This window comes from Saimiri boliviensis, chromosome X (assembly GCF_048565385.1).
Source record: "Saimiri boliviensis isolate mSaiBol1 chromosome X, mSaiBol1.pri, whole genome shotgun sequence".
Classification (NCBI taxonomy): Eukaryota; Metazoa; Chordata; class Mammalia; order Primates; family Cebidae; genus Saimiri; species Saimiri boliviensis.
Window position 1 is genome coordinate 61,439,109 of NC_133470.1, and position 12,605 is coordinate 61,451,713.

General features: G+C 36.2%; 1 protein-coding gene across 6 annotated transcripts in view; it reads right to left on the reverse strand.

The window, feature by feature from the left end:
• The window catches only part of HDAC8 (histone deacetylase 8), a 255,073-nt gene that overhangs the window by 170,321 nt on the left and 72,147 nt on the right, over positions 1 to 12,605 (reverse strand). For 5 of the 6 annotated variants that reach the window (XM_010332388.3, XM_010332391.3, XM_010332390.3 and 2 more), the window contains 3 exons: positions 5,810 to 5,940; positions 1,712 to 1,789; positions 1,008 to 1,116 (listed from right to left, as the gene is read on the reverse strand). In XM_010332388.3, coding sequence (XP_010330690.2) covers positions 1,008 to 1,116; positions 1,712 to 1,789; positions 5,810 to 5,940 — 318 coding nt within the window. The remainder of the gene's footprint in view (positions 1 to 1,007; positions 1,117 to 1,711; positions 1,790 to 5,809; positions 5,941 to 12,605) is intronic. The other variant, XM_010332389.3, reaches the window with a different exon arrangement.

Consider the following 12,605-nt stretch of genomic DNA (forward strand, 5'->3'; position numbering starts at 1 on the left):
GCAGAGAGCTTAAGGGGAACAAAGAAAGGCAATTAAACCATCAGTGGCAGGCTCCAAAAAAAAAGAAGTTTTTTTTAGTTTGATAATGCAAAGAGGTAGCCAGGAGACATGATTAAAATTATGAAGAGGCTAATGCTGCTGAATGACTGAATGATGACTTGGCTCACCAAATCTCTTGAGCTAAGAGGTACTTTTGAAGCATAAAGTTTTTATTTTTTAATAGTACCACTTTGTTTATACAACTGCCAGTTATGATGGCCAGTGCAGGCAGGCTCCTTTGGGAAGAACCTTCACCAGAGGTTGGGAGAAATATGAGCTAAGCTGGGGAGAGATCAAGAGTACCTCCATCCCCATTACTTACCTTCAGTAATGTTTACTGGCTGACTTCTAGTCAGATTTGCTTTCTCTGCCACCAATTGTGCCTGAACAATCTCAATTTTTATGAATATGAGTTTAGCACAACCCCGCATCCCCATTCCATAGAGCTTTTCAACTTCAGTGGTCCACACATTGGAACCAATCTGTCTGCCTATGATTGCCTGTAATTTAATCCTTAGCCATAGTGTAGAAAGAACAGGTATCTGACTCCAATTTTAACACAGGGGACAGAACGTAAGAATGCACAAAAAATAATAATAGTCAATTAGAAGAAAGCACAGGTCCCCATAATGAACCCTGACAACGGAAATAAACCCTGCCAGGTTAATGAAATAATATACAAGCAAGTTTCTTTAGCTAAGAAAGTAGCAAACAAGGGAATCTTCAGGATAGCCTAAAAGCTCTGCTCTTGGGAAGGCCTTAATCATATTGAGTAGTGGGTCAGATCCAACCTGGTGCATGGCTCTGGTCCAACTGCTTGGCTCTCTCATACAGGAGATAGCTACTGATCAAATAAGCATATAGTTGTTTTCTTTTTTACACTGTTCTTGTTTACATTGTGAGATAAGGGCCATTTCATCCTACAGAACTACAATCCACTTACTATTGGCTCAGTGTTACTGCCATACCTTTCACAGATCTGGTAATATTTTTCATCTTGTATGCCATCCTGAATGGGCACATTTACACTGTAGTACCGTCCCTTCCCCAGGCCAACATCAGACACATCACCTGTTCCTATAAAAGAGAAGAACACTATGATCAGTTATTAAGGCATGAGAACCCAGAAAACTTAAAGGATTTCCTGTTAGGAATTCAGAAGACTGAAAAGGTCAGTTAGGAGAACAATCACAAATTAGTGATAGTTTCTAGGGAAAAAAATTAAGAAAAATAATATAAAGAAACTATTGTAAACAATCTTGGAGAAGCAGGCAAACAATAAGGAAACTGAAAAACCTTAGTTTTCATCTTACTGGAACAAATGAAAATATAAGAGATTAACTCCTTTGCTTGGCTTCATGCTTTTTAGGTTGACATAATATCAATTTATCACTGCAATTATTCAGGACGTTAGGAGGTGCATGGGGTATCTAGTAGTATAGTAAGCATAAGTGATCTATTGACAGTCCATAAAAATCACCTGGAAAAAGAAACAACATTGTCATTTTTCATGTTATTGTCACCTGAGGTGAATTGTGTTAAAATTTTGCATAGAATAAGTATTATTAAGTAATAAGGTATTAACAGCATGGAACCATCCAAGTATAAGAAATGTATAGAAGAATTTCAGTATTTAGTCATCAAATGTAATATTGAGTTTATGATCACTTGCCTGGGAAAAATCCCGGGGAGAATTTGTGCAAGGACACAGTCATGACTTTGGAGGTGAAACTGAAGGCGTCTTCTACACCTACCAGATAAAGAAACATCAAAAGAATCATTTCACATATGGCATTCCCATTTTCAACATCTGAAAATCTAGAAAGTAGCTGTGAGAAGGAAGGAAGATGAGAAGGCATAAATAATAAAACTAACAAGCTGAGGAATAAAAGTAATATGAACCTCTGGTCCCTAATCTTGTAATTACAAGATGAGGTAGAACTTTGGCCCCAAGTGAAGTTTGGGGGTTACTTTTCAAACCTCCAAACTATAACTAGACTTCCCCTTTCCAAGCAATGGGACATCTGGGCTTTCTTTGACAACCTGTTCTAAAAGGTATGGAAGGGCGAGAGCCTAGAATTGATGCATTATCAACAGAATTGAATATGGGAAACTGGCACCATCTTACAAGTTCTATGTTCTGTTTTGTTTAAGTGGTTATAGTTAAAGTCTTGGGATTTTTTTTTCCAAAGATGTACAATGTGATAACCCTTTTTGGCTAAAAACAGCTATGACCTGTCTTCTAATAGCAGCCATATAACAGTGTTTTAAAGCCTGAAGAAAGATGGGGGAAAACTTTTCAAGAAAGGGGTTTGTTCTCCATTTTAACTGAGTTAGTAAATGATTAGAGGCCTGGGAGGGAAGAGCTGGGATTTCAAGTAAGCCTCACAAGCCTCTACTTATACAGGTAAACACACTGCCCACCTCTATCCCTTTCCTCTCAGAGTCACATATAGTCACACTATATTCAGATCATCAATCTGTAAAACAGGAGGACTATTAGCAAATTCAGGTACTGTCCTCTTTCTTACTTCAAACAAAGAAATTGTCTCTGTATTTACTTAATGTTTTCAGTCTTCATTACAGGCCAACAGCAACTTAAAAAAATATTAAGTCTATTTGTATATTACAGGTATGTTTGAATTTCCCAAGCCTTATGTTTTGCCCTAGGGAGGCAGTTAAAACCAGTTAAAGGCTCTAGGCAAAAAGCATGAAGTAAACAAAATAAAACAAACAAAATAAATGAAAATCGTATTTCAACTTAGAAATGAAGTCTTAAACAAGGATAATTCATGAAAATCCTGATTATTGATCCATCCAGAAATGTTGTACCAATTTATACTTTGACCAATCATGTATGAGAGTTCCCAAACTATTGTTACTTTCTTTAATCTTAGGCAGAAAGAATGGTCTTGATCTAATTTGTCTTTCTTTGAGTATTAGAGTGTTGAGCACCTTTTCATAAGTTTAGTGGCCATTTGTATTTCTTCTCATGGGAAATACCACTAGGCACAGTTATAAAATCATACTTAAAAAGGACATGTAGACAGATAGGAGAAAGCTATGGACTTGGTGGGAAAGAGAAGAGTGGTTAGGTAGATGAAAGAAGGCAAGGATGGGGTAGAGGTGGCTAGTGAAGCCACCACAGGATTCTAGTTACGTAATCATGGGAGATTTAAAATAAACCAAATGCATAAGGGTTTGGGGGTGGGGCAGGGGTCACTGGAAGGGAGGTGCTGAAGAGGGGAAATAAACTGAAATGAAACACACCATAAAAGTTGGCTAAAACAGGAAACTCTGAAGGGTGTAGAAATAACATTGCAAATGGAAAGAACAGTTTCAGGTGACAGTCTCAGTTCATTCTTATATGGTTCTACAGAGTTGATTCTATTCTTAAACTCTGATACTAATAGTTTGAATTTCATAATCATTAATTCATCAAATATTTTAATGAGCCACTACTTATGCATGGTACTGTTGGTTCAATGCATTGTACAAAACAAGAAGAAGTAAACAACTTGATATCTGCTCTGAAGGAATTTAGTTTCTATGAGAAGAGAAGACACAGACACATTAAAAAATTCATTAAAAATACAAGGCAATATGTAATGAAATATCAAGTTGGTGATATGGACAATACAGGACTTGAGAGGAGGGAGAGAACACTTGAGTTGGAGTGGTCAGGGGAAGTCTGCTACTGTTGGAACTTGAACAGGTGGGTAGAACTTGGGACAGGTGAAACAAAACTAAATTAGGAAAAAAGGAGGCAAAGCCAGGGAGGGAGAAATAGTGAGACATGTCTAGGAAGAGTAAGACATGTCATGAATAGTTAGACATGCTTATTGAGTAATGTAGCCTGGACAGCAAGTAATGAGAGATAAGGGTGGAAAGATGAAGTGAGGCCTTTTCAAGGTAGACCTTGAAAGACTGGGTAAAGAGTGTGAACTTTACCTTGAAGACCACTGTTTTTCAAAGTGTGGCCTGCAGAACAACTGAGGTGTTAAAATGCAATTTCTTTGGTTCCATGTCAGACCTACTGAATCTGAATATCTGGTGAATATGGCCCAGCAGTGTGAATTTTAAAACAAACTTCCTCAGGTCATCCTGATGCACTTTCAAGTCTGAGAACCATTGCTCTAGGCCAGGGGTCAACAAACTAACTGGCTAAATAGTAAACATTTTTGGCTTTGCAAATTACTCAAGGTCTCTATTGCACATGCACACACATATATATATACACACACAGACACATTTTAAAAAATCTTTTCTCTTTTACCACCCTTTAAAAATGAAAAAAACATTTTTAAAATTTTTTTAAGAGGCAGTGCTTTGCTCTGTTGTCCAAGCTGGAGTGCAGTGGCACGATCATAATTCACTGCAGCCTCGACTTCCTGGGCTCAAGCGATCTGCCTGCCTTAGCTTCCTGAGAAGCTAGGACTATAAGCACACAGCACCAAACCCAGCTATTTTTTTTTTTTTTTGAGATGGGGGTTTTGCTTTGTTGCCCAGGCTGGTCTCAAACTCACGGTTTCAAACAGTCCTCCCACTTCAGCCTTCCAAAATGTTGGGATTACAGGTGTGAGCTACTGCACTTGGCTGGAAAACCTATTCTTGACCATTCTTAGCCTACTGGCCATACAAAAATAAGACATAGGTCAAACGCTACCCCTTATAAGCAATAAGGAGTCTCTGAAGGCTTTTGAGCAAGGCTATGTTTTGCACTGGTTGAGTATTCAGATATTCAGTGAAAATGGTTCTCAAAGTAGTATATTGGTGGTTTTAACCTCTCTTCTCTCTGTTACCTTTAATTTTCTGTCATTGTCCCATGGTAGCATCCATGCAGATGAAACTCCCTGCAAAGGTTCCCTCCACAATTTCATCCTTCTTTCTCTGTTTTGGCAGCAGAGCCGACCCTAACTTCAGACATTTAATATTCTTTTCCTCGCTATGCCTTGATTATGTTAGTTTGCCTGAAAAAAAAAAAAAAATCCCTGGAAATGGGGAAATAGCAATCGCTGATGTGGGGGAGGAGTATTTTAAAGAATTTACGAGATAAGTGTTCTTAAATAAATGAAAATACTATGTGTCCCAGACAGCATTTCTTAAAAAAAGAGAATGTGGCAACTGTCACTGGAGCTCTACATTCTAGATGGAAAATACATAGGAGGGTCAGTCGGATAAGTCCTGTCAGTGGAGTCTTCTAAGAGAGAATTAATAGGTTAAGGCAAACTGTTAAGAGATTCTGCTATTAAACGTTAGGGAAGATATCCTGTTTGTGTGGCACTAAATATGTTAGCAATCCAAAGAAAATGACACAGATTCTGATCACTACATGAGTTGGCAGCCTATTGGTGAAAAATTCAGAATGCTAGCCCATATACCCACTCAATCTTGAGAATAGCATCAATAAAAGAGACAAGACAGTCATCTCTAACTATAGATTCCCTTAGAACCAATGGAAATGGCCTGAGGGAGATTACTGAGCACTGGAGTAAACACCAGGTAAGAGTTTCACTTCTTAACATTCTCTATTAGTTCTGTAGGCTTCCTACAGGAGGAGAGAGGAGAGAAAACTACAGGAGTCTGGTTTAGGCAGCAAAGCAGCAACTGCATCAGTTAGAGGAATCACTACATGACCTACTTTAAATTTTCAATTAGGAAAATTTCAATTACAGCAGACATTTCTCCTTTTTCCAGTTGCCTAGAAGCAGATAACAGATAAAAACCTGCTGTCCTAGCAGCAAAGCATATTTGAAACCAAAGAGCTTACCATCTCCATGGTGCAGATCCAAATCCACGTAGAGAATACGCTCAAATTTCCGTCGCAATCGTAATATTCCCAGGACAGCATCATTGAGATAACAAAAACCAGATGCTTCATCTCTGTAAGAAAACAAGTTGCTACAGCCAACAGTCAAAAAGCAATCCAAGGGAGTCTTAACAGCCAAGGATCTAACCCTTGAGATCTAGGCCCCTAAAGCTACCCCTTCTTTTAAGAAAAACAAAAATCCACCTACAAAGATTATAAGTAAATGACCCAGAATGATCAGGGAATGAAGTGTTTCAATAAAGTAAATATTCAGGTAAACTGTTAATATTTTCCATTCAGGATCCCAGATTTTCAAAGCATAAGAATATTATAACTATACTGAACAAGAGAGAATCATCTTTCCCTGGATTTAGGAATCACTTCAGAAATTTGTCGTACCCTGGCGTCATCATGAGGAACACTGGTAATCACTTACAGGATTTTAAGAAAGCTAGAATATAGAAGGGGCCTTAAGGACAATCTTGCTCAGCCAGATGTAGAAGATGTTAGAGATTGGATTCTCTGTACTGATACTATGACATAACTTAGAATTTTTAGAAAGTTAGTCTTGGCATTGTTGCTTATAAAAGCTGAGTGTAGAACATACAAATGCATAATCTCCTGGGCTGGATAATGTGGTTGCCTGTCTGTAAATGCAATTATTACAATGAAGAGTAAAGCAGTCTTTTCTAAAGTTATTTTGTTTTCTTCACTAAAATTGTCTTCATTGACTTCACTGGTGTCCTTTAACTTATGTGCTATCAGTGATACTGCGTCACTTTAACCCCTTGTCAAGGTTAACCCGCTCTTTTACTACGCTTCTATCAAGCTTTGCTGATTAGATGTAAAAGAACATTCTTTATTATCAAGAGTGTATGATAAGTTATTTTTAAGGCCTCATCCTAAACACTTCACTTATTTTGCTTCTACAGAGACTTCAAATACCCAGCCCATTTTTTTTTTTCTGAATTCTCCTTGAGATTGCCTAGGCATAAGCAATAGTTAAAATGGCATCTTTGCTACTATGAGACTGTAAAGTTCTTTGTAGTGCCTACACAGTGTATAAACTTCTTCATGAAATCTCTTCCATAATAACATTTCATATTCTAAATAGTGCCCTGGTTCACAGGCTGAGTCAATAAGACAGGTACACTGGCAAGCAAGAAGCTGGTAAAAATATCTTTGGACATTGACTTTGTTTCATCATGGTGAACTTGGCAATCATCTAGCCAAAGAATAGCTTAGCCCTAGATATGCAACCAAGTAGAAACCAATTTCTACTTGGAAAAATATTACTCAATCTATGAATTCTCTTTAAATAAGAATTAAATATGTGGCTTTGAAAGTTCTTGGATGTGAATGCTATTTTCCAATTATGAAAAGCTTATATTTTATAAGTTTACTGCCTTAGCACATAAAAAAGAGATAATTGTCATACTGCTGAACATCAATAACTTTAGGTAGATGGGACAGAACACTAAGTGCTAGGCAAAAAGAGGAGGAAGATGGGGAGGAAGAATACAAATCAATACAAGACATACTTTCTTTCCTCACAGAACTTACAATTAAATTGGTTATATAAAGCATAAGCATAAAAAACAAAAACACAAAAAACCAGCCATCCAAACAAAAAATGCAACCAGAAATAATAAGGCAAGATAAAAGAGAATAAAGAGAAAAGCTATAGACAAAATTGACAAAGTAGACTCTCCTCATTGACAATATTGAAATTTACTTGAGCCCTGTGCTTTTGGAAAGCAATGATGGCTAAGAAACCCTCCACCCTTTAGTGTTATGAGAAATGAAGAACAGCAAAGGACTGCAGGAAAGACTCATCCGGATCCTTCCTCAGGACACCCATAGACTGGTAGATGACTCCTTTATTTACCTGCTTCCATTAAACTCGTGGCTCCCTTCCTTTTCTTTAAGATGTTCCTTACTAATGAACGTTCTCCTCGTGGCAATAGCCTAAATAATGATGATGATGATGATGACGACGACGATGATGATGTCTATCATTCAGAAAGGGCTTTATGTCTCATTGTGTGAATTTGTAACAGTTTTCTACTTCTGGATAGTACTACTAAATTAGATGATAAAATCTCTTAAAGGAGTTCTATTCTCATTGGTTTGTAGAAATAATAAGCATTTAGATAAATAGAACATTCCTAAAATCCCCAGAAAATAAGGAAAATGAACTTTCAAGATTTTCAATATGCTAAAAAATATTACTCCTTTAAAACAAACTCAAATATTTTAAGAATTCAAGCTCACATAATTTAGGTAAATCTTGGGCAAATGAGACTAATTTAGTAATTTTGGCTTACTAAAACCAGCCATATCTTTTCTGATTTATCAGTGCTGGGCATAATATATAGGTAGATTTTTATTCTACTTGAGAATATTCTTCCTAAACATAGGTTTACTGATTGAATGAGCTAACATTAATTCTCATAAGTATTTATGATTATAAAAATTTAAATTTGTTTAACCAAGTTGAGTCATTATTCTGACAAACTTTATTTCAACAGGAATTATGTTTTGTAATATATCAGCTTGGAGATAATATACAAAATCTTTAGGTAACTAAAAACTAGGCTGATACTAAATTAAATCAATTAATAAACATTCATTACATACCTAGACCATTTCTAAGTAAAAGGATGCTGAAACATTAATTACTACATATAATTCATATGCTTTTGCTTCTTATTTCTACATGCTACAGAGAAGTTATGTGTACTTGGGTCTGCTAATGAACAAGTCATTTTTTGCTAATTAAATAAGTTGTTATAAAGGATATATATAGATATAGAAAGTTGTAGAGGGATCACAGCTAGGGAATTTTATTTGTTGAGGTGGCTGGCTAAGGTTTGATGAGATTATTTATAATATTTACAAAAAGAACTTTAGGATCAAATATTCTGATGCAAAGCTAGAATTTGGTTTCCTCACTGTTACAATGGCCAAAAAAAAAAAAATAAAAAAAAAAAAGATTTGTTCTTTGACCTTGTTGAAAGAGAAGTGCTAGAAATAATTAGATTTATTCAATATATTACTATTGAGGAGTTGCATGGGAAGAGTTATCACATCAGAAGAGATGCTCTGCTTTTTCTAGGTTAAATTGGTATAGGTAAAATGTTATTAGCATAAACATCTTAGAAATTGTAAACTGTATGGAACCTTACTACAGATTCATTAGTGCTGTCAATGGCCAAGATATGTCAAAATCCTTATGCTGCTTTGCCAGATATTAGATAACTATCATATAGTATTTTCAGTAATAATTTCAGTTTTTTGAAAAGTGTCAACTTGGTTTCCACTTTGCTTCTTCGTTTTGAATCTAGCGTTTTCCTAGTCATTAGTTTTCAACTGGGGATTCACATCATTTACCTATGAAATTCTGTTAATATACACATGTTTAAGAACTATTCCAGATTACTGAATCTCTTGATGTTCTTGATATATTCTGGGTTTATTAAAACTATATGCTTGGCATATTCATGATATATTATGTCAAGATTATGATATGTTATATATGTGTTTCTTTTCTCTATAAAGATGATATTCATGAACTTTTATAAATTAGATGCAATACCTTCCCTTCTTTGAAAATAGGATTTTTATAGTTTGGATATTTGGCCTTCCAAACCTCATGTTGAAATTTGATCCACAGTGATGGAGGTAGGGGCTTAGTGGGAAGTGTTGGGTCATGGGGGTGGATCCCTTACAAAAGGCTTGGTTGTAATCTCACAATAATGAGTGAGTTCTCACTCTATTAGTTACTCCGAGAGAGTTCCCTTGAGAGCCTGGTACCTTCCCCCTCTCTCTTGCTTCCTCTCTTCAGTGATTTGTACACACGGCTTCCTTTTACCTTCTGTCATTAAGTGGAAGCAGCCTGAAGCCCTCACCAGAAGTAGATACTGGCACCATGCTTCTTGTACAGACTGCAGAGTGGTGAGCCAAATACCTCCTTTCTTTATAAATTATCCAGCCTCCGGTATTCCTTTAGTGGAACACAGATGTACTGAGATAAGGGTTAGTCATTATGTATATAGGTATTTTGTCTGGATCTGATAGACCGCTACAAAACTTTCCACCCCAAAACAACAGAATATACACTCTTCTCATTTCCACATAGCATATACTCTAAAATCAACCATATAATTGGACATAAAGCAATCCTTAGCAAATGCAAAATTATCAAAATCATACCACCAAATACATGCTTAGAACACAGCATAGTAAAAACAGAAGTCAAGACCGAGAAAATCATTCAAAGCCATGTAATTACATGGAAACTAAACAACATGCTCCTGAATAACTTTTGGGGAAATAAAAAAATTAAGGCAGAAATCAAGAAGTTCTTTGGAATGAATAAGGAAACAGATACAATACACCAGAATCTCTGGGAAACAGCTAAGGCAGTGTTAAGAGGGAGGTTCCTAGTAGTAAATGCTCACATCAAAAAGGTAGACAGATCTCAAATTCATAACTTAACATTACAATTGAATTAGAGAAGCAAGAACAAATCAACCCCAAGTCTAGCAGAAGATAAGAAATAACCAAAATCAGAGCTGAACTGAAGGAAACAGACATGAAAAGCCATTCAAAAGATCAATGAATCCAAAAGTTGGCTTTTTGAAAAAATTAATAAGATAGGCCACTAGTTAGACTAAAAGATTCAAATAAACACAATTAGAAATGATGAAGGAAATGTTACCACTGACCCCACAGAAACAAAAATAACCATCAGAAACTACTGTGAGCACTCTATGCAAACAAACTAGAAAACCCAGAAGAGATGGATAAATCCCTGGACATATACACCCTACTAAAACCTAACCAGGAAGAAACTGATTCCCTAAACAGACCAATAATGAGTTCCAAAATGGAATCAGTAATAAATAGCCTTACCAACCAAAAAAAGCCTGCCACTTGATAGATCCACAGCCAATTCTACCAGATGTATAAAGAAAAGCTGGTAGTATTCCTACTGAAACTATTCCAGAAAACATAGGAGGAGGGACTCCTCCTCAACTCATTCTATGAGGCCAGCATCATCCTGATATCAACACCTGGTAGAGACACAACGAAAAAGACAATGTCAAGCCAATTTCCTTGATGAATATTAATGCAAAAATACTTGCAAATTGAATCCAGTAGCATATCAAAATACCAATCTACCATGATCAAGTAGGCTTCATCTCTGGTCTGCAAGGTTGGTTCAATATATGCAAATCTATAAATGTGATTCATCACATAAACAGAACTAAAGACAAAAACTACATAATCATTTCAATAGATATAGAAAAGGCTTTCAATAAAATTCAATACTGCTTCATGTTAGAAACTCAATAAACTAGGTATTGAAGGAACATATCTCAAAATAATAACAGCCATCTATGACAAACCCACAGTCAACATCATACTGAATGGGCAAAAGCTGGAAGTATTCCCCTTGAAAACATGGACAAGACAAAGATGCCCACTCTCATGATTCCTATTCAACGTCGTATTGGAAGTCCTAGCCACAGCAATCAGGTAAGAGAAAGAAATAATGGACATCCAAATAGGAAGAGAGGAAGTCAAACTGTCTCTGCAGATGACATGATTTTATATCTGGAAAACCTCATAGTCTCAGCCCAAAAGCTCCTTGAGCCGATAAACAACTTCAGCAAATTTTCAGGATACAAAATCAATGTACAAAAATCACTAGCATTCCTACATATTAACAATCGTCAACCCAAGAACCAAGTCATGAATGAATTTCCATTCACAACTCACACACACACACACACACACACACACACACACACGCAATACCTAGGAATACAGCTCATCAGGGAGGTGAAAGATTTCTACAATGAGAATTACAAAACATTGCTCAAATAAATGACAGAGAAGACACAAACAAATAGAAAAATATCTTATGCTCATGGATAGGAAGAATCAATATTATTAAAACGGCCATACTGCTCAAAGCAACTTATAGATCCAATGCTATACCTATCAAACTACATATGGACATTCTTCACAGAACTAGAAAAAAACTATTTTAAAATTCATATGGAACCAAAAAATAGCACAAATAGCCAAGACAATCCTCAGCAAAAAGAACAAAGCTGGAGGCAACATGTTACCAAACTTAGAACTATGCCACAGGGCAACAGTAACCAAAACAGCATGGTACTGGTACAAAAACAGATACATAGACCAATGGAACAGAACAGAGAGCCCAGAAATAACGCTGCACACCTATGACCATCTGATCTTTGACAAAGCTGACAAAAGCATGCAATAGGGGAAAGACTCCCTATTCAATAAATGGTGCTGGGACAACTGGCTAGCCATATATAGAAGATTGAAGCTGGACCCCTTTCTTATACCATATACAAAAATCAACTCAAGATGGATCAAAGACTTAAATGTAAAACCCAAAACTATAAAAATCCTGGAAGACAACCCAGGTAATATCATTCTAAACATAGGAACGGGCAAAGATTTCATGACAAAGACAACAAATGCAATTTCAACAAGAGGAAAAATTGACAAATGGGATCTAATTAAACTTCAGAACCTCTGCACAGTGAAATAAATAAACTATCAATGGAGTAAACAGAAAACTTAGAGAATGGGAGAAAATATTTGCAAACTATGCATCTGACAAAGGTCTAATATCCACCATCTTTAAGGAACTTAAACAGATTTACAAGAGACAAAATCCCCATTAAAAAGGAGGCAAGGGACTTTTCAA